Source organism: Onychostruthus taczanowskii, unplaced genomic scaffold (assembly GCF_017590055.1).
Source record: "Onychostruthus taczanowskii isolate IOZ18803 unplaced genomic scaffold, ASM1759005v1 scaffold7, whole genome shotgun sequence".
Taxonomy (NCBI): domain Eukaryota; kingdom Metazoa; phylum Chordata; class Aves; order Passeriformes; family Passeridae; genus Onychostruthus; species Onychostruthus taczanowskii.
In genome coordinates this window covers 4,820,275-4,842,335 of record NW_024504786.1, presented here as the reverse complement: position 1 = coordinate 4,842,335, position 22,061 = coordinate 4,820,275, and the positions used below count along the sequence as shown (strand labels likewise).

At 40.9% G+C, this 22,061-nt stretch overlaps 2 protein-coding genes across 5 annotated transcripts in view; one reads left to right on the top strand and one right to left on the bottom strand.

The window, feature by feature from the left end:
• The window catches only part of EPS15 (epidermal growth factor receptor pathway substrate 15), a 68,823-nt gene extending 64,811 nt beyond the window's left edge, over window positions 1-4,012 (bottom strand). The window contains exons 1-3 of one of the 2 annotated variants that reach the window (XM_041421375.1): window positions 3,875-4,012; window positions 630-743; window positions 421-540 (exon numbers count right to left, since the gene is read on the bottom strand). In XM_041421375.1, the coding sequence (XP_041277309.1) occupies window positions 421-501 (81 nt within the window). In that variant the 5' untranslated portion in view covers window positions 502-540; window positions 630-743; window positions 3,875-4,012. The remainder of the gene's footprint in view (window positions 1-420; window positions 541-629; window positions 744-3,874) is intronic. The other variant, XM_041421376.1, reaches the window with a different exon arrangement.
• The window catches only part of OSBPL9 (oxysterol binding protein like 9), a 57,565-nt gene continuing 39,397 nt past the window's right edge, over window positions 3,894-22,061 (top strand). For all 3 annotated transcript variants that reach the window (XR_005953908.1, XM_041421381.1, XM_041421380.1), the window contains exons 1-3: window positions 3,894-4,026; window positions 12,365-12,415; window positions 16,365-16,443. Coding sequence is in view for 2 of the 3 variants with exons in the window: in XM_041421381.1 (XP_041277315.1) it covers window positions 3,916-4,026; window positions 12,365-12,415; window positions 16,365-16,443 (241 nt within the window). In the remaining variant the exon portion in view is untranslated. The remainder of the gene's footprint in view (window positions 4,027-12,364; window positions 12,416-16,364; window positions 16,444-22,061) is intronic.

Here is a 22,061-nt window from a genome sequence, read left to right as displayed (position 1 = left end):
GCCATAAGCAATATGCAAAAACAGAACAGGGATTCTGAGACTTCATGACTTGATTCCCATACAACCTGCTATAATTTGATTTTTCCAAAATATGTGAATATGGAGTCATTCAGAAGACTCAGAAAGGTCTGCATAACCCTCAGTGAGGTTCCTCATCCCTGACCAATTTAATGAATTTATGACAATTCATTAAAATCAGAGAAAAACTAGATTAAAATGAACAGGATTGGGAAAATGTATTGCTAATGGCTTTTATTTCACAGAATCGTAGAGGAATTGGCAAGAAAGGCCCAAGAGAATTATTTGTTTGCCTCAGAAACCAGCTACTGTCCTCCTTCCAACGTCTTGTTGATTTTTTTCATAAACATTTGTATTAAAACCAGTGACAGTATAATAAATCTATTCAGAAAATCTACTTACAATGGCACTTACTGTCATACTTGATTTAATTATCCTCTTTGAAGAATGACTGCTTGTATGGTGAAGGTGATTCTCTCCCATCTATCTTCCTCTCTCTAATCCCCTAAACCAAACATAATTCTGAAGAAATAAAATAAAAAATGTTTAGGCTCTGATAGTGCTCCTATTCTTAGTGTAGTTGGGATGAATATAGAAGGACTAGAAAATACCTGTAAAGGACAGTAGCTGGAGACTGAGGATGGCACAGAATGCTCCATCTTCTACTTGATTGTAGTTTATTACTGCATGTTACCCGTAAAAAATAAAATGGAGGGAATGTTTCCCTGAAGGTACAAATAAAAGACATTATTTGCTATCAACAAGCGAAAAAAGAATCATCCACTATCAGGCTAAAACATAAATTGTTAATTAGGATGATTACATTATCAGTAATTGACACAATGAACTTACAGGACAAGCAATACAAAATTAAAGTACCAGCAGATTTCTGAAGTTGGAAAAGAAACTGAAACAGAATGTTATTTGTTCTCTTCTCAAATGCCTTCCTTATGTTCCTCAGAACCCCAAGCAATTGCAGCTGTTGGGAGAACCAAAAGCCACTTTCACTGCTGCCAGTCACACTCCCAGACACCCTGAAGGAAACCCACAAGCCACAGCTTCATCACTGAGGTTCTTCTGAGTTCAGCCATAACTTCAGCAAAATTACAACAGATGAGCATTTTCTTCATAAAGAATCAGACTTCCAGTGTTCTCTTCCTTCCATTGTCTACCCTGATGCTTCACTGGTATTTACTCTGACCAGCAGTTTCTTCCTTTTGGCTAGAAACCATGAAGATTTAAACTGTAATGGGCAAAAATGTAATTTACTGGACAAGCTTGGACAAAGAAAAATAACATAGAAGGAATTTTTAAAAGTAGAGTGCAAATTGGGATGTCCTGGAAAAGACAGGAAGGACTGGGCACATCTGAGCTTTCCCCCTACATTCCTGCTGGGACAGTCTGAGTACCCTGGAGGCCACTTCATGGTCAGGAAATGTGTGTGTGGCTGGGCCACTGGCAGGAAAATGGAACTGAGACCTCTGTGAGGCAAGAGAATGGTGCTGGACAAGACTTTCAGCTGATGGAGCAGGGCATGAAACAAAGGCAGCACAAGGCAACCCTTCAGCCCAGTTCTGTTACCTGTGTAGTATGTTATTCTCTCAGGTGACAGAAAGAATTAAATGTTACAGAGGGTGACACTCCAGTCTGAGTTAAGGTGTGTAAAATATGGAGAACATCACAATAAAACTGTCTATAATGACAGAAAATAACAGCTCTTTGTAACTGATCCAGATGGAGTTCAGACAGAACATGTTAAAGCAAACCAAATTCTTCTATTAAGAAGATTATGGCACATTGCTGATTTCAGTTTATTGATTTGTTTAAATGAACTAAAATGTTTGCATTGGTTTTTTCAAAAGAATTCTAATAGGCCCCAAGAATCTTTATCAGAAGGATCTAAGTAGTTCATCCTAAATGCTTCAGTAGTGCCCTCATGATCCATGTTCAATATAGGGGAGTTATCTGACAGGCACAGAACACCCTGGCATGAAAGTGCATAAACTTGTATGATACATCCTGGATGCTCAAAGACTGTCATTTCAAACGTATTTATTTCAGTTTGCGTGGGGCTTTCTGAAAAACAGTGATTCTCTGATCTCTGAAAATTACTTTAGGAGACTATCCACACTACATTTCTAAAAGAAACCTTGAGCTGAATTCCCCCTTTTATACCCGTTAACACAAATTTTCCTACTCTAAACTTTTAGCTAAAACGAGATATCTAAAATACATGCTTTTTCTGTGGACACAAGCCTTTGTCACATTTCCCCCCAAAAAAGAGTCAAAGAGAACAAAGAACTACTAAGATATGCAGTGTAAACTGAAGTTCAGGAAACTCAGCCTCTGGCAAACCAAGGTAAATAAAAAGCTCTTCTGTGGAGAATTTCCTATTGTGGATGTTCTGCCCACACACAGGTTTTTCAGGGTTAAGCTGAGAGGGGATTTTTTTTCCATGAGTTCTTTGCATTGTTTCAACTTCTGTTGCATAATAGAGCCAAAGGAGTGATCTGAGATAATAAAGCTCCAGTCCAGCTACAGCTTTAACTGGCAGCACTCGTAATGTTCTGGCACCATCTGATGTTTTTTGTTTTGCTTGCCTGGGTATAATCTCTAGGCAGCCCCGCTTTGTTTAGTCAGTGAAAATAAAGAACAAAACCAGACTACTAAGGTCATATGCAGCTTGAAAAAAATGTTATCTAAATTAACAAGCCAGATTTCAAAATCAGATTGTGCATTAGGTACCTTCAACTGGTAACCCTATTCATAAACACACCACCAGGTGACTCCAAGGAGTATCAGTGCTCCAAATTCCCATTGGTGACAAACCAGTGTGATTATTTTTCACTAAAGGGCTGATTTTCTATTAAATTTTGTTTAACTTAGTATAAAGTTGCACTAAACCTACTTCAGCGCGACTGTAAAGGCATTTAAATAGTAAAATAATAAAAAAGGGCTATAAGGGGGAAAAGGAGAAAATGTCATAATGAACATGCCAGACTGCATAATAAACACAAATCTCATGGTAAAAACACTACTTCTGCTCCTTTATTGTTGATCCCTAGGAAGGAACATGAGCATCCCTTTGGGTCCTTTGAAGTTTTCATGTTAAAGCACAGCTCAAGTTCTGTACTTATGTCAGAGGAGATCAGTGCCAAAACCATGCCTTGTTCCGAACAACAGATTTGCAATTGTCCGTAGCTCCTGGGGAATTCATTCCACATTCTTGGATCAGTCCACAGGAAAGCTGTGTCACATTGAAGCCTTAACTTTTAAAGGTCATCTCGAGTCATGAATGGGTTTTAGACACTGTGGACGTGGAGCGCTTTGAAGAGAAGCCCCCTCGGACTCCATTGTTAAGCCCACTTTGGTTTCGGCTTAAGGCACTTCGGACACGCAAAAAGCCGAGAGGCAGAGGGACAAGTACACCAGCGAGAGATGCTCAAAGCTTCCAAGCGGTGCCAAGTGTTTTAGACAGGAACTAAAAGGTTCCGAAGCACTTTAGGGGACACCCTGCTGCCCTCACGCTCCGCAGGGCCAGCGCGCCGTGCCCTCACGGCACCGCCTCACAGCCCGGCCTCGCGCCTCGCCCTCTGCCTGCCCCGGGGCCGTGAGGAGAAGCCGCGGGGATGGAATCCCTCAGGCAGCGCCCTCAATGCCCGTACCCCGAACTCCATCCCTCGGGACACCGGGGCCGCCCCCGCCGGGCTCGGCTCCCCTCACGGCCCCTCCCCGCTGCGCGCGCAAACGCCGCCCCCCGGGGCAGAGTAGCCCCGTGGCCCCTCCCCGTCGCTGCGTGCCCCGCCCCTCCCCGCCCGGCGGCCGCCGAGTCTCTCCCCCGCTCCGCTCCCCTCACCGAACGCGCGGCGTGCGCGGCGGTGCCGGTCCGGTGCTAAGATGGCGTCTATCATGGAGGGCCCGCTGAGCAAATGGACCAATGTGATGAAGGGCTGGCAGTACCGCTGGTTCGTGCTGGACTACAACGCGGGGCTGCTCTCCTACTACACGGTGAGGGGCGGCGGGCGGGCCGGGCGGGCGAGGAGGCGCCGGGGACCGGCTCAGGCGCAGGGTGGGGGCGGGGAGGGGACTCGGGGCGTGCGGGCGCCCGGGCGGCCAATGGGGAAAGAGGAGGCGGCGGGAGCGGCCAATGGGGGAGGAGGAGGCGGCGGGAGCAGCCAATGGGGCGGCGCTGCGGGGAGATGGAGTGGCGGGGGCGAGCGGCGCTGTTGTTGGCGGCGGGCGGCGCCGCCGGCGGGAGCGGCCGCGGGACCCGCCCGGGCTCTCCCGGCGGCTCCGGGGCTGCGCACCCTCCGCGGCCGGCCCGTGCCCCACCCTGTCCCGGAGCCTTGCTCCGTGCTGGCCGAGCGCTGCCGGGTCCCGCTGCCCCGGCGCTCCCCGCCCTGTGCAGCGGGAACTCGCGCTGGCCCCGATCTGGGGGCTCAGCCCAGCCCGCGGGCGGTGCCGCCCTCCCGGGGCCGTGCGCGCTTCGTTCCCGCCGCTCGCGGGGCGTTACGGCCGCGCTTGGCGGGCTGGCCGCTGCCCGGCAGGTGCTTCCCGGAGCAGGATCGACTTTCCCGTTTCCGTTCAGGACTTCCCGCTTACTTCCCTCTTCCTAGCACGAACTTTTTACAGCAGTGTGTTAAGAAACAGTCATGCTTTCCATAACTTTTTTTTTTTTTTGTGGTTTTTTTTTTTTTTTTTTGTCTTTTGCATAACCCCTGACAGATCCTGCCTTAGTGGCTTGTTCGCCTTCCTTATTCATATTTTTACATCACTTACAAGTATTTTAATGACACAAATTAATTTTTTTCAAGGATGCACCCTGAAATCCGATGGCTCGCTGGGTGAAATGCATCCATGCCCCAAAGTTTTCTTCTCATGGAGCAAATAGTGTATCAGGCTGAATAAAACACATACAAATTAAACCTGCAGTAACTTGTAATAGATGCACAGCAAATAACTTGGCATATCATGTTGTCTGTGAAGCTTTGTTCATACAGAAGCATTGCATATAAAACTTTTTTCCCTAAATCTGGATTTCCATCATACTGGGAGAGAGCTTCTCTCCCCAGATGCAGGGGTAAGGCTCTTGCCACAGAACTGTCACGGGTTCTCACTTTTGTTCATGTGGGCTCGAAATCTCTCACCTGGGATGTGGATGGAGAAATGGAAGTGCTTTTATAGTTGCTATTTAGTGGCTCTTCAAATGTCAGCTGCTGACAGAGATGAATTAGTCAGTGTGGTCTAAGTAGCAGTCCAAGGTGCAAAGTCATTTAATGCTCAGCTACAGAAATAGAAACATTTACTGATGACTAGTGAGTATAATTATAATTCTGGATATTGCACTGACTTTCATCCTGTGGTCTTCAGCTGTTTAATAGAATTATATTATTTAGTTTTTTCCTATGACTGTGTACCTCTACATGTACATTACACTTTAATCTTGTATAATTTATAATGTTCTCTGTTAGCATAACAACTTTTAGTTCAAAAATTTAAAAACCCTTCTTTAACTATCTATCCTAAAATGTTCAAGTTGGGCTCAAGGAGTAAAATCATGTTCTCGGCTTTATGTAGCTTTACCACTGACAAGTGGCTGCAGTGAATTCCTTCAGAATTCCTTCAGAATGCTCTTCCCATCCATGAGCTCTGTCTGCATGTATGTCTCTGAAGTGCTTGCTGGGCCGTTCTCCAGACGTCTGAATTCATTCTCTTACCTAAAGCTGTGTCCTGCTGAGACCTGCCTGCCAAAAGATCCAGTCCTTGGGCACGCCCTCCTCTCCCTGTGTGCTGGCAGGGCTGCTCCCAGGGCAGCAGCTCAGCAGGAGCAGCGTTTGAAGGATAACTCAGACCCAGTCCCAGCGGATCACACATCTCTCAAGAACCAGTCCTACCCCTGAGAAGGTGGTAGGGCACTGTTTGCTTCAGCTTTAGTGTTGGTGTAGTTTATGAGGCTCATGAACAGCATTGATTTGAAACGTTGGCAGGTTGGGGATTTTATTTAAATGGGGCAATGGCCTGTTGTGCTCTGCACAGTGTTGGGAAGGAGCTGTGTGGTCAGGTGCACAGGGCTCCCTCTACACCAGTTTCAGTCTGGAGCAGTGGAGTTGCCTCACTCTGCCTGGGTGAGTGTGGCTGGGCTGCTGTTTGAGCCCCTCCCAGGAGTAATGCACAGCTGGGATGGGCTGGGATGGTTCCAGCCCGGCAGTCTGGACACAGGATCTGGAAGCAGTTTTGTTGGTACCAGGGATTACAGGTACCTGATCAGCCTGTGCCTGCTCATCGTCTCTCCAGGCTGCTCAGCCCATTGCAATCCAGTAAGTTCTGCAGGCAGGAGACACTTTGTCCAGCAGATCCCACAGCCTGTTAACCTTTGGCTGGGGAGCTGTGGAAAACTACAGGCACATAACTCCTTATGCAGCTGAACTTTCCATTAGAGCCTGAGCCACAAACTTCTTCATAGGCGTGTCCTTGCACTCCTGTACTCAACCCTCCTTGGTAGTTACTTAAAATAGACGGCAGAAAAGCACCCTTAATGTGAAATAAACATTCAAACAGAATTAGTGTGCAATAGCACTGCACTCTGGGGGAAAATTAAAAGGTTATGCTTTGTCTTTTGGTGGAATGAATGGCTGTTACCCTAAGTATGTTTTGGATACATACACCAGGAGCAAATTATTTTAATGAAATTCCATTTCTGGAATGATTAGAACTTCAAAGGAGCAAGTAAAAAGATTTTACATCAAGTCAGAGGCTGGAGAAAAAAAAGAAAAAAATGTAATGGTCACATTTATTTATGTTTTCATTTGTGTGTTCCCTGCTCTATACTTGTACTGCAGGGAGCAATAGTAGTGCTACTTGCATGTGTGAATGTGAATCTTCTCATGTGCATTTACAAGGTGTTTAACAAACACCTTTTACCCAACTTGTTAAATTGTTGGCTTTTTTTCCCACTTCTGTAGTCCAGGGGCTTTTTTCACATTCAGATTTTAAACATTCATCCTCAAATTTTCTTATAATTAATTGTGTGTAAGGTTACTTATGAATTCTGTAATTTACAGAGTATGATCTGGGCTTGTCATCCAAATATTGTTTTCAAATGGTTTTGCTTAAATAAGTGATTGATATCAGTAAATGGCCACATTTTTTAAAGTGAAATATGAATTAAATTACAGTGTGCCATTTTTGCCATTTTGGATCAGTTTGACCAATGGCTTGACAATTTTTTTTTTTTTTCCCACAGTATTCTTGGATTTGTGACTCTGCTCATGTTTCAAGTGTTTTCTCTTAAGGGAATAACTTCTATATGTAAATTACTGAAGCATTGTGGGTTTTCAGTGTGTTGTTGGCTTCACTGAAATATTTAGCAGATGAGTCTTGAACTGGCTCATTCCTGCCTTCTGCTGGTGCCGGAGCTGTAAAGTTGTTCCATGAGCTGGATTCCAGATGAAAACTAGCTTTGTGCTGGTTTATTTTTTCAGCTGAATTTGTTCTGCTGTTTGTTTTGTGCATGTCAGTGTAGAAACGTGTGTGTTGACATTATGCTGGGAAGAGAACATGAAGACAAAGAAATGGTCAAGGAGGAAGGGGGAGTTGAATGCAATTTGCTTTTTGTTTGTGTTTTCTGGCAGAAGTGCTGTCTTAAATACACATCAGCTATAGCCTTGATAACCCTTGGGAATTCTGTAGAAATAATCCAGTGAACCAGTCAAGTTTGAAAATCTGATTTAAATTCTAACTTTAAGTGTACTCTTTAAATAAATATTTAAATTGTATAATAAATTGAAAGCAGAACTGGCATAGCTGTGCAAACAGTGCCAGAGGAAGGTCAGTTCCTTAAAGTATTTTAAAACTTTGTGGATATTTGACATTTGGTGGCTTTGAAAGGAGAACTGTTCAAAATGTTGCAGGCTTAAAGAATTGCCTTGCACAGTGAATGAGGGCTGCCAGAAAAAAATTGTTGTGTATGACAGCTCCATACTGTGTGTCCCTGAAACCAAACTGGGGAGCCTCCCATCATCTTAATGGTTTTGCACCAGTGAATGCCTGAAGAATGGATTTAAGTGCTGTTCTTTTGTTCATCATTCCATCAAACTACTTTTAAAGCATTTGCTGGTCGACTGCTTTCAGGAGCAGGAGCTGTGTGAAATCAGTTGTTAGGGAAAGTGATTGTGGCAGTATGAAAGTATATTTCCCCTCATGTTTTTCAAGATTACAACTAGTTAGCAACTTTAATACTGGAGAAGAACTGCTGGGGGGTTGTACAACCCAGCTATTGAGGAGGGGACTCAAATTTTTGAGCAGTTTTATGAATCTTTGGTGGTGAACTGAAGGCAAACCTTGTTGACTTGATTTCAAATGTTGCCTCCGAAGCTGCAGTCGTGGCTCAGTGGCCCCATGGTGGAGACTTTCAGTTAAATACTTCTTTCAAATACAGTTTCTCAATCAGCAGCTGCGTGCAAAAATCCCAAGAAAACAGGAAAAAAACACATCTGCTTTTGCACAAACGTTCCCTCCGAGGTCTCTGTTTTCCATTCTCAGATGAAATGACACTTTTTTCTTACAATAACTTGACGTGTCACATGCTTTCAGTTTTCACTCACTGAAGACAACTCAGTGAGTCTATTAAAAACAGACAAAACTGTAAGTGAACTTGTAATAATAAAAATAATTCTGAATTTATGGTCACAGGATATAAAATATTGTTGGTTGTCATACAACACTAAATTGAATTTTCAAAGGGGACTGGAGGAATGGTGGGGCTGGGAGCAGCCTGTAAAGTCTTTAAATTGTTGAGGTCTGTTTCTGCTTAAAAAATGAGCTTTGCCTTAGGATTTGATGAGAAAAAATTACTGTTATGGAAAATCATCCAAATTTAAGCTTCTCTGGTAGATGTAGATAAATTGCAAAGATTACTGTTTATAGATACAGCTTGTTCCAGGTTCTTCATCCTTAACAGGAAATAAATGTCCCAAGTGGTTTTGCTCATCTGTGTGCTTATGTTAGGGATTTCCATGACAGCACTGAGTGAGTCAGAAATGCACCTCTTCAGTTCTGCCCTTCTGTGCAAGCAGAACTCATGCCTGAGAACTTTTGGAAGCGAAGAGCAGCTGGGTTTTATTTGAAAACTTAAACTTTGCACTCAACAGCTACAACTCAAATGAAACAGTAGTACTTCGAAAGATGACGAAGGGCTGGGGGTCTTTGGAGCTTGGGTTAGGATTCTAATTTTGTTTTGGTTTCTTTAAATAGGCCCAGTCATTATTTTCATTTCTCTTAAGAAGTTGTAGGTGTAGGTTACCTGAAATGCCTTGTTAGATCAGTTCTGTATGTGATCAACTTCACAGTGTGGACGTAAAAGAGAAACCAATAAAGGCCACATCTTTTTGGGAGATACCTAAATTCCCCCTGCAGTAATACTCTATAGCTTTCTTCATTTTTGCAAATTTTCATTTGAGTTTCAGCTGAAATTTATCTCATATTGCTGTCTGCTTATAACCTGTTCAAGTCCTTTATCCTCACAATCAGTACAGTTTGTATTGAAAGCTTATGGAAAATGTAATTTTGTCTGGTTATAAACTGAGTACTGAAAAAGATAGCTGCATATTAAAATTTTAAATATAAAAGGAAAGTAAAATGTGGGGGGTTTTTATTAGCCACTTAGAGATGTCTTTCTGCTGTATGAGTTTCTGTTCAGTGAAATTGAACCATTCCTCAAAGAAGTTATGGGGTGGCTTTATTTTTAATAGGATATATTGGATAACCTCATTTCAAACAAAGAATAATAAGGGGAAGCTGAAAGTATTTGAATTGTATTTTTATAAAATTTTAGCTGGGGAGGGGACAAAATCTAAAATAGCAGCTGAATTGTGTTTTAAAGTGCTGTCCTGCAGCAGCAGTGGGAGGTTTGCTGTCTGCCAGTGAGAGAATCCAGCGCTGTGTGTGATGGCAGCTGCCAGCTCTGGAGCTCAGGGAATTCAGATACTGGAGTGATGGGTGCTTTACTGCACTTAGGTAGGATGAATTCAATTTAGTGCTTTCATATAATTGGTATTAATGAAGTAAAGCTCTGTCAGAAGATGGTGAAATTATGGGTATACAGGCCCACACTCTGACCTGATACTTATCTTGTGATTCTTTTTGCAGACTAAGAACATTATAGAGTTTAAGCTTCATTTCCATTCCATTAAAATGTGGTGGACAAGAAATAGGGAGGCTTTTACTGTATCTTTTGCAGCTGAGTTGGTGGTCAGTGGAAATGGGGGTTGTTGGGATTCTGCTCTCCCTCGCACTGGGAGGAGCTCTCAAATTCTCTGCATGTCACAAAGGGATCTAAACCCTTCCAAAGCCAATCTCTTCTGCTGCCTCTGCTTTTTGTCTGCTCTGGTTCTGTGCCTGTGCCCAGCACAGGGAGCTGGGAGAGCTTTGCCTGCGCCATGGGATCTGGGTCAGACCTGGTCGGGTCCCTGCACTGTTGCAGCCTCAGTCCAGATATTTTCTTTCCTGCTTAGATTATGCCAATATTCCTTCCAGAATCCACCAGAGGGAGTGATAAGCTCTCAGAAGTGTCCTCCCATTTTAGGAGAACTCTCAAGGCAGTGAATATAAAAAGTAAAAGTGTACTCTAGTGAGCTAGGTCTCAAATATACACAATTTCTCCTAGGAAATTGTTGGAGAAACTTTGTAACTAGATCCTCTCTTGGGTTTGAGGTTAAAAAAAAAGACCAAAACAAAACAATGCTCCAAAAAGTCTTCCCTATGTACTTGCTGTCTAAAAAGAAATTATATGTCTGTAGAATACATTATGGAGGCACTGGTGGTCTTTACTTCCATTTCACTTTGACCAGCTAACATGTGCTGATGTAAAAACAAGTAAATTAATACTGATGGCTTCTAACACTCAGAAGACAGCTCTGATAAACTGGAGCCTGTATTGAGTGAGAGGTCAGCTAAAACATTATTTGAAGCCCCAAGTGCTGTACTTGTACATTATCTTTAGTGAGTAGGACTTGCTAGGACTGCTTCATTCTTTCCTCCTAGCTATATCCAAAACATGTGGCACATAAAGAAGAATTTGTCACTCTTAAGACTGATACTTCTTGTCCTGTCTTTTTTTCCATTAATGTCAGCAAGATTTTATTGTCTAATTGCTTCAGTGAAAATAAGTCTGGTAATAATAACATCAATATATTGTCTTGGTGGAATTATTGATATACTGTTGAAAGAAGTGGGTGATTCAGAAGATGACAGCAAGAGAATCTGATCATGAGACAACAGTGGCAGTTGTTGTTTTCCTGACTTGAAAGAATGTAGTTTGAATATTTGGATGGCAAGAGAGAAGGGGTTTTATTAGACAGGACTACCTTTCAGATAAGGCTACAATAGCAAGGAATTTATAATTTAAAAACCAGGAAGTGTGTGTGTGGGTGGTCAAAAAATAGCGCTTACCAGAAAACCAAGTATTCAGGATGACCTAACTATTTTCTTTTTCACCTTAAATCGTTTGTGTGTGCTACTTGGGCTTGACACAATTGCTCAATTGCAATGGTTACTGTCAGCTTTGCCTGTGACAGGGGTGGGAATAGCTGAAAGCTCAAGTATCACTATTTCTAGGTGAGTTGACTGCTTAGAATTCCCTGCTTAGGGAGGAGGTTGAAGCTTTTTTCAGTGCTTCAAACAGGTATTAAAGAACAGATTGAGTAATTTTGCAAGGTAGGTTAATGTGCAAGGTTGAGCAGTGGTTGTGGATATGAAAATTCTGTTTTCTGGTCTGGGTTCCAAGAGGTTAAATGTCTACAAAGGTTAACTTTAAAAACTGAAATAATGACAGTGTGCTGTACTAGCTAGGAAGTAGATTTACAAACAAGTCTAAACATGAATTTTGTCTCTGCCTAAAATGGGTATAGATCAGGGGAAGCTTCTGTCAGATGTATAATTTCATTTGTGCAATTCTGCCTGCACAGCTAGATTTTGTTTCATGGACACTTTCCTAACAATAGGAGAGAAAGGGGGAAGATGTGAATCAGCATACTGCTGATTTTTAATATTTCTCAACTCCTTTCTTCTTCCTTTCCTTTTACTTTATAGAAAGGCGTGGACTGCATTTCATAAGTATTTCTTGAAGTTACGTAGGAAACTTTTTGAAGTGGGATATTGTATTCTTTTGAAGGATTAATTTTCCATACCATGGTGGTGGGAACAAACCAATTTTGTAACAGAAATTGCATCTTGTTTGGTCAGTCACTAAAACATGGTGCAAAAATGCTTTATCCTTTCTCTGTTGGTTTGAATACCTTTCTTCTTACTGTATTTGTTAACCCACTGGTCTGTTTTTTTTCTGTTTCAGTCAAAAGACAAAATGATGAGAGGCTCACGCCGAGGGTGTGTTAGACTCAGGGTAAGTGTTGTTTTATTCAGAACTAAATGACTTACTGTGTATAATATGTCCTAATGGAGAGAACTGCAAGGAGACTTTTGAGGTTTGGGCTCTATTCCTGACTCTGCAAAATGCTGAAATAGTGAAAGTATTTAAAGAAAGAAAACATTAGAGTCAAGTGACACACTGGGCTAATTACATTCTATAATTTATATATGGTATAAAAATATTATACATTTTATGTGGTATATTAGAAGGCATTCTGTGGCAGAGTAAGATGGGTTAGTAGTAGGATGCTGTGAAAAATTTGGAAATTTGATGTTTGCAGTTCTCATTTCTCTGTTGGGGAGGTCGTGTGTGTATACACAGATATATATGTGTCTATGTTGTTCTGTACCTGCAGAAGTCATTGTGAAACTGCTTCCTTCTGTCCTGGTTTGGTTTTCTTCTGTTACAGTGTCCTCCATTCTGCCAGTTTGGACACTCCTTAGGCCTAGGCTTGAGCTTAGTGAAAGGAGAACTGGAAAGGGAAGGGTGAACACTGCTGGCAAAGTTTTTGAAATATAGTTGGAGGGAGGTGTGCAAATTGGGGAAAGAGAGGGAGAAGGTGCAGAGTGGGAAAGCTGAGCATTACCTGTGTGAGGCACTCTGGTGTGGGACATTTAACCTTGACTGCTGTAGCTGGAAATGGAAGTACTAAAGGGATGTGATGTCTTTGCATGTGCCCAGTTCCTACCTCGTGGTCATGCTCGTACCAAAGCTATTTCTTCTTGCACAAGTCCTGTATTTTTCCCATTTCTCATAGAATTTCTGGTTCTAGCATGCAGCAGCTGGAACAAGTGAGGAGTGAGGATGATGGGTATGAATGGGAGCATTTTGAAAGTTGAAGGAAGAGAAGTCTAGAGAAGGGGATCTGTGGTCTTACAAACAATGTGATGAGTGTTGAAGGAAAACTGCATTTTCCAGTTACTCTTCCTTCTGTTGTTAGGCCTTTCTAGTCTTTCTGTGGGTACCTGTAGCCTTCTGAGACTCAGAGAATCCCCATTAACTTGGATTCCAGATGACTTCTTTGCACTTTGCCTTGCTTGATGTATTGATATAATTCAGAATTTCTTTAAGGGAAATGTACACACAAACCACTGTCTAGAACAAGACATTCCCAAAGATTCGTGATGGAGGTTTTTTCATTGTGCAGAAAAATTCAGTCCAAAAAGCCATGCCTGCTTTAATAGTGCTGTGAGCCTGTCACTGTGGAGGATGGCCTCAGCCTGCCAGTTTAGGAAATAATAAAAGTGAACAATCTGTTCAATATTGCCTGGTCCATCTTTATATGTATTTAAAACATAAAACAGCCACTTTCTCTTCTCCCATCTGTCATTCTTCCACCACAAATTGTTCTTTGGAGTTTTCTAAAAACTGATGGACTCCCCCAGCCTTTCTCTGCATAGGTGTGATTTGTTTGTTTGGGTTTGTTTTTCGGGGTTTTTTTGTGAGGAAGGAAGGAATCTTCCTTTTTCTGCTTTTGTAAAGCAGCTTCCCTGGCAGATGACAGTGATACTGATAGATGAACAGATGGGCTTTTGCAGTCTGAAATTCTATCAAAGAGGTTTTCTGTTTAGGGTAATTGTTGATTTGTAACTGTAGGTGTGAACATAAACAAACATGTAACTTAAGCAATTTGGCTAAAATATTTCAATTTCTCTTGAATGGATTATGAAAAGCTTGTTCCTTACCTTTTTGCTCATGATACACATTTCATAAGCCTGAAATTGCATCTTCAGATTCTTTTGCTGATTGTCTTAGTGTACTTAGGAAAGTGTAGTCATAAAGCATTCTGTGTCATCTGCACTATGCTTATGTCCTGCTAAACTTTTCTGGGATATCCATAAACTGGAATATCCATAAACAAATAAAAACTCTTATTTTTAATTTTACTTGTTCATATGTATTATCTGCATGACAGAGGAAGCATTTTCTGTGCTTCTGGCTCAGAGCCTTTGCCCCAGTGTTGCAGTGACAGTATGTTTGTGCTGAGTTCACAGGCCCAGGAGAGCTCTCCCTGCTCCCACACTTGGGATGGGGCAGCACTCAGCTGTCTCAGTGTGTGTTTATGTGAGTTTTACCTGTATCCTCCTGGGAGAATATCTTGGTCATGGTGACATGAGGGTCAGTCTCTTCCCCCAGGTAACAAGAGACAGGATGAGAGGAAATGGCCTCAAGTAGCACCAGGGGAGGTTTGGATTGGATATTAGGGGAAATTTCTGTACTGAAAGATTGGTCAGCCACTGGAACAGGCTTCCCAGGGAAGTGGTGGAGCCACTGTCCTTGGAAGTGCTCAAAAGATGTGTGGATGTGGCACTTGCAGTGGTAATTCAGTGTTGGACATGGTGGCGCTGGGTTGACAATTGGGCTGGATAATCTTGGAGCTCCTTTCCAACCACACTGACTGTGGTGCAGCTTCTGAGGAGAAGGATATTGTACAACTTGCAGTGAACTTCTGATTTACTGCATAGCAAAATATGTACTTAAAGTGCCAGATATTTATCTACTGGTATGTTTAAAAGAAATCCGGTGGTTGTGTCCTGGCACTAAAAGTGTTCACGATTACACTGGCTTGGATATACTTTTTAGGTGCCTCTTTTATAGTGGTCACAGAGCTGTCTATGGAAAGCCTATGAGGAAGATACTCTTGGAGAAGTTAAGTGGCACATTTAATCAGTGGAGGGAAATAAAAAGCCAGCTTTGAGCTATCCTTTCCTGCCATGCTGCCTTGGATTACAGATGGTTGGTGCTGTTCTTACCTGGGGCTGGGCTGGTCCCAGCCCTGCTTGACCTGGTCCCACAAATCCCATGCAGGGGTTGAGAGGAATCTGTATGGATAACAGTGCCTCAGCTCCCTCTGCCCCCAGGTCTGGACCCAAACCATCCTTAGGTTTTGGCCAGCCTGGAGTAACCCTGGCCCCCAGCCCTGCAGCTGCTGTGGGGTGCCTGGCTGAGAGAAGGAAGCCCTGGCTGGAATAGACTCAGGGCTCCTCCTAGTGCTGTTACTCTTTGTGTACTCTGAGAGTAAAGGCAGAATTTACCCTCTAAATAAATATGTGCATCTTCCAGGGGTGTCTGTCTGTTTTGTGGGATGGGGAAGATGCAACAAATCCTTATGCTGTGTCTCCTTGGAGAAGGAGAAAAGAAACTGAGTCAATCCACTGGTGATTTTTGAGCTAAGTATTACAATTTATTGGAGCTGGCAGAGACTTGGAATTGTCCTTTTTTTGTGTCTTCTCCTGGGTGAAATTGTTATTTAAGTATTGGAGGGGGCGGAGTAGGAATGAAAATGTGGATAGATTTGTAAATAGCTAAGCACAGATGGTCTTTAATTTATTTGCATTTTCTTGTAATAATTAATGAAGAATTAGAAGACAAAGCTAGTTGCTTCCCATATATCCTGATTACTTACTGTTAATATTTACTTAGGGACTGAAAATTAGATCATGCAGTGTACCAGTGACATGACATGATGGGCCAAATTCATTCTGCTAGAATGATTTATTTTTTATTACAGGCTGGTAGATAAAATCAGGTCAAGAGCTTCTTTTTGCAGAGTACTTAAGAATTATTATTTTTATACACGGAAAATATATATAAAATATTGCTTCTCACTCTTTAAAATATAAGTTGGAACGTAGCAGGGAACTGCTGCAGCATAAAGCCACCATTACAAAAATAAAAGATGCATATTATTATCCAGATAATAGCTTTACAAACATTCACTGTTTTTTTTCTGCAGCTAAAAATTTATTGTTTTGAAGAACTGACTGCATCCTATGACTGAACAGAGAATCCTTCTGCTCTTTACTGCATTCAGTTTGCTTCTAATTTGTCAAAGCTTTTTAAATTCCAGTGGTGTAGTGATAGAGTGTCTGCTGCTGATGTCACTGCTTGCCTTATCAGGATTTTGTTCTTTGTTTCACAGGGAGCTGTGATTGGTATAGACGATGAGGACGACAGCACCTTCACAATAACTGTTGATCAGAAAACCTTCCATTTTCAGGGTGAGCTGAAAGAAGAGATTGTTTTTTCTTATAATAGATTCCACTTGTATTTGATGGATGATTTTAAATGTTTGGCAACAGAACAGCATGAATGAGCACACTGAGAACATTCTGGATCCAGGGGTGCTGCAGGTTAGGCAGGGATTTACATCTGCAGTGGCTACATATGTGCTAGAAAGAGACTGTAGCTCTGGCAGGATTTGGAGATGAATAATGTAAAGAATAAATCACTCAAGGGGAGAAAGTAATGTGCTTCTGATTGTGGGTTTCTGATCTTCGTTATCAAGATACAGTGATGCATTTCTTTATGAAGAGAATCAAGACTGGTCTGAAGGTTGCAATTTGTATCCAAATAGAACTTAATGCTCAATTATGAGGAGACTAGAGGCAACGTTTGGCTTAACGGTGGAGCTTTGCTTCAAGATTTACCAGCTTGCATTCATTTCATCTACATTTCTGTGTCTTGTCTGCCAGTCACCATTTCTCTGCTATTATCCTTTTATTCACATTTCCTAGCACCAATGCCATCTGCCACTGCTATGTTTCGTCATTGCATGCTATGGCTCACCGGTAGAAAGGGTAAGGCTCTATATAATTGCTATGTACTCCTTAAATGATTTTGTCTGCAGCAGTAGGACAAAATACTGTGCTGATATTGAATAGAGAACTTCCCTTTTCTGAGTGTTAAAATCCTAGGGAAGGGTGATGAAAATATTTTGCAGCTAACATTTATTAGTCCTTTTGTTTTTCCTCTAAAATGCAGTGAGTAAATAATTGCTTTCTATAGAGCTGGAAACTGTAAATACCCAAGAGGCACACTTGCATTTAAGCAGTCATTTTAATTTATGTAAACTGAAATAATTCTGTAACTTATATTGTACAGTGCATATTTTTAAATCAGTGATTTGCAGCTGGGACCTATCATCAATACTGTTGCTTTTGTGAGATTATTTCTAATGATAAATATTAATTGTACACCATATTGTCACTGGCTTCTGTATTCCTTGTGCTGTAGTTTTTCCTAAATGCTGCTGCTGTCCTCTGGCTTTTCACTGCATTAAGCCTTATAAATTTACCTTCATAATGCTGAGCTCACAGTGTTACTTAAATCTACTGTTCCCAAGGATAATTGTTAAAATGCAAGCTAATTGCTAGAGCAGTAATGGAATGCTGTACTAGGGCGGTCTCTCAGTCCTACAAAGCTAAATACTGCTGAATATTTGAGAACTTGATACAGGTAAATCTGGAAATCTCTAATCTTTAGTTGCTAAGATAGACCTTTTTTAATATATCTTGTTTTCAGTGATTTGTTATGTGCTGTATTCTCCTTTGGGTAGCCAGATGTCTTAAGAAAACTGATAGTATTTGACATAAATAATGTTCTACTCTTAAGTAATATTGGTCATTTTTGAACAGCAATGTTGTCACATCTCGTGCTCTATAATTTCTCTTTCTCTGCATTTCATATTAGGCCAGGATTTATGTATCCTCCTTTAGTGTACAACTAAGATATTGTACACTATTTTCTGTATTATGCTTTTTCTATTAGCATATTATGAAGATAATGTCCCTGATACCCAGGAAATTATAATGACACAAGCACAGTATTAATATACATGGATTTAATGCAAACATATATAGATCCAGGTAAGATATGAGTCCTGTTATATTTCAGTGTCAAAAAATGCTCTGTGGAACTATATATGTAGTTTTTACAGCCACTGTAAATGCATTCTCACCTCATGCAACCTCTGTCATATTTATGTCAAATTTTTGTACATTGTATTAAATTAATTCAGTATTACACAGGTTTTAACTTACGCAAAATGTAGGTCACTTTCAGTCATAAATGGCAAGTAAATATTACAAAATATGTGCTGAGACTACATAGGATATGTAGGGCAAATTCTGGGAATAATCCAAGAAAACATAAAATTCCTAACAATTTCTTCCTAACTTTTAATACCTGGTTAAGATAGAGCTTTTGTTCTGCAAGATAGTCATAGCTATAAATTCATTTACCCTTTATAAAAGAAGTCTTGGACAAGAGAAGACTGCAGGAATGGCAACTTACAGTCCCTTCCTTCCTTCTTGCTGCTTTCCTGCTTTCTCAAGGACAGACAGGGATTCAAACAAGCTGGAGCCTCTCTGAGGAAAAACCAGAACTTTAAAAATCCAGGCTTTCAGAGATCTCCTGACCCGAGTTGGGGTCCCATCTGTAGTGGAGCAGTTTCTCTTGCAGACTCTCCATTCACTCAGACTTCAAGTACTGATTGGTGCCTCAGTGAAATTTTGCTGACAGCCAGTGATAGAATTTAAATTCTTGAAAAATGAAAGAAAAAATTCATTCTGGGGTAATTAATTATTTCTTAATGTCAGTTGCTCAAAATTGCACATCTGACTAATACTCTAGAGATGGAAGTAATGAGATAAAGGGCAAGTAAGTAATTTAAATCTGCCTGACCAACTTCTCACATGGAAGTTGATTCCATATGTGTGTGAGTGAATTTCTGAAGTGCCAAAGCTCCAGCATCTCCCACTAAGATTTGCCTGTCACTGGATTTTGTCAACTTCTGAGTCTTTCTCGAAGAAAAGTTCATGTTTTGTTTCTGCCTGTGACAATCTTCCTCTTTTCTGTTCTCATCTGTGCTTCCTAGTGGCCATCCCTGTGTTGAACATCAGTGAAAGTTAAAAAACTTTCATTACAAAGATATTGCAGGTTTTGAAAGGTGACTGGGTACATCCCAAATGGGATCCATGTCCTTGATACCTGGGTATAAAGGACAGAAGTTAATTGAATAAATATTGGCAGTAAAACAAACAGCATGTTCAGTTTTTACTGTCAGCTTGGCTTTAGCTCTGCCAGAGTGCCCAGCAGATTCTTTCCCTGTATTTTATTGTTATGAACAGGTAAATTGATGCTTGTTCATACTGCAGGGGGAAGGGAGGTAGAATGACATCAGAAATTTCAAAATAGATATAAAAGTAATGTATTTTATCTCCTGATTGCTCCTTGTTTGGTCTTGCTGAATATCCAGTTTCATGGCTTGCTTCTTGTTAGGCTTCTGAATTAGGCAGATCTTAAAGTATTCCCTCATGGGTTTTTTCAGATTAGATGCAAAAATCCATTCAAGTTGCTGTGAGACATTTGGGATAATACTTTTAGTTTAATTTACCTTCCTGTCAGGAAGTTTTTTCTTGGTAATATATTTTTCCTTGCTGCAGTACATGTCCCTTTTCTAAATGTTCCATAACTTTCACACACTGTGGGGGTTGGGTTTGTTTTTCTTTTAACATTTTCATATCATCACCAAGCTTTAAGCTCTTTCCATTTAGAAATTCACTTCTTCAGTCCTTCATATTACTTAGCTGTTCTTTCTCCTCACTGGGATGCTTGTGACTTAAATTCAAGAGTGGGAACATGATGTTCAAGAGACTCTGGCAAGGGTATTGTTGTATTTCTTCTTGATATTTGATTTTCTGTCTAACCTGAAGCAATAATAGCTTCTATCTGGACTGAAATACTTCACTAAACGCACATTGTATGCATAAAAAAGAATTCATAGTTTTTAAAAAAAAATAAACTCCTACCTGAAAATCCAGCTCTTATTCTTACAGCCTGCAGTACAATTCCTTGGAAGGCAAATCAGTTTTGTCTCCACTGCTTTATGTAATAAAGAATGGAAAGATTGGAAGCAGTCCAGTGCATTGATCTGAGATGATTTTGCTTTAGCTTTTGTCTTTCCTTTCCTATTCCTGCCACAAAAGTATCTGAGAAATGAAGCATGAATGTTGCTGTGCAACTTATTCTCCTATTACATGAAAGCTGTCAGCTGGTAAAGGTAGATTTCTCCTTTTTTTCCCATCCTTTCCCAGTTTTGTATCTTGATTTGTGTCTGCCCACCATCCCAGCTGAGGAAAAAGGGAGACATGCCCAGCAAGAGGTTGCCATAATGTTAAAAAAAACAAGGAGTTTTTGTTAATGTGGGAGGCATTGTTATTGAGGATATACTGGATATACAAAGCCTTGATGCTGAGCAGTATCAAAATATGAGATTTTAAGTATTTGTGTTATGTATAAAAATTAATAGTATTGGTTTTATACCTGTGTTTCAACATTACTTGCAGAAATAGTCAATATTTATAGTCTAGAGATCTTTGACATTGTCCACCAAATAGATGACAGGAAGCTGACTGCTCTTGTGGTAGGAAGAGGCACTTAAGTCTATCACATTACCTGATTTAAATAACGATTCATAAATTGCAGCCTTTAAAAACAAAAGGTTTAAGAGCATTTAAATTTGATATTGAAAAATGCCTAGAGAGAGATTTTGGTGTGAATTCTTGGTCTATGGTCTATGCTGATTTCTTCACTGATGTCTGTAAGTGCTGTGACAACATTGTTTGTCCTAAGTTAATGTTTTTCTGGGTCTTTTAGGCTTCTGGTGGTGCTGAAACAGTGAATTCCTCTATGCTCAACTGTGCTTTTATGTTGCAGAGGAGGATGAGCAGCTGTGATCTGAGTAAAGCTGAGCTTTCTGTCACCCTCCCTTTACCTGACCAGGTCTGGGCTGCATCTCATCCTCTCTTGATTGGCATAACTACAGAAATTCCTCTGTGAGCCAGAGCTAGGTTTAGCTTTGCAGTGATTTTTCTGTCTTCCCTCTCTTCTCTCTGCCTCCTTTTTACTATTGATGTATTGCACTGGTATTTTGAGGGGTTGGGACATGTGACCAGAGTGCAGGGAATGGTGCAGGGTTGTGCTTTTCCTGTTTCATGCACCAGCAGCATCCTGTGTTATAATTGTTTTCCAATCACCCCATGGTTATGCCATTTTTAATAGGACTTCCTTTACTCAATTGTTAAGGTCATATATAAACACCTCCTGGGTTTCTGTTTTTAAGGTTGAAGCTGCAGATTTCAAAATATGTGTTAAACTTGAGAGTAGGAAAGAAATAATACCTTGAAACAGTATCTGTGTGAAGTGTTGGTTTGTTTGGGTTTTTTTACTTTCTCTGGAAGAAATTGTTATTTTTAACATAAATATGAATCTCTTCTCTCAACTGTATATGTGATACATGGCAAGTATTTTGGAAAGGGAAAAATGGCCAGAAAAGGTCTCACTATAAGGAGGGGAAAGATACTGAGTAGTAACACTCTTTTCCTTCTGTTTTAACAAGAAATTCCAAATAGCAATAACCTTGAGTTTGTCCTGTTAAATTGACAACGATTTTATTGGCTAAGAAAATGGTTATATTTTTGTTCTTCTATTTTGTTTTTTTTTCAATTCAAGCCAAAATATGGTTTCTGCCTTAAACTAGTAGTTTCAGAGCTTTGTGGATGGGATCTGCAAGGGAAAAAGTCCTTTACTGTGAGGGTGCTGAGGCACAGGTTTCCAGGGAAGCTGTGGCTGCCCCATCTCTGGAAGTGTTCAAGGTCAGGTTGGACAGGGCTTGAAGCAACCTGGGATAGAGGAAGGTGTCCTTGCCCATGGCAGGGGGTTAGAATGAGATCATCTTTAAGGTCTCTTCCAAACCAAACCATTCTGTGATTAATTTTAAATGCAAACATACCCTAAAAGCCATTTCCACAGAATATACCATATGAAGTATTGTTTA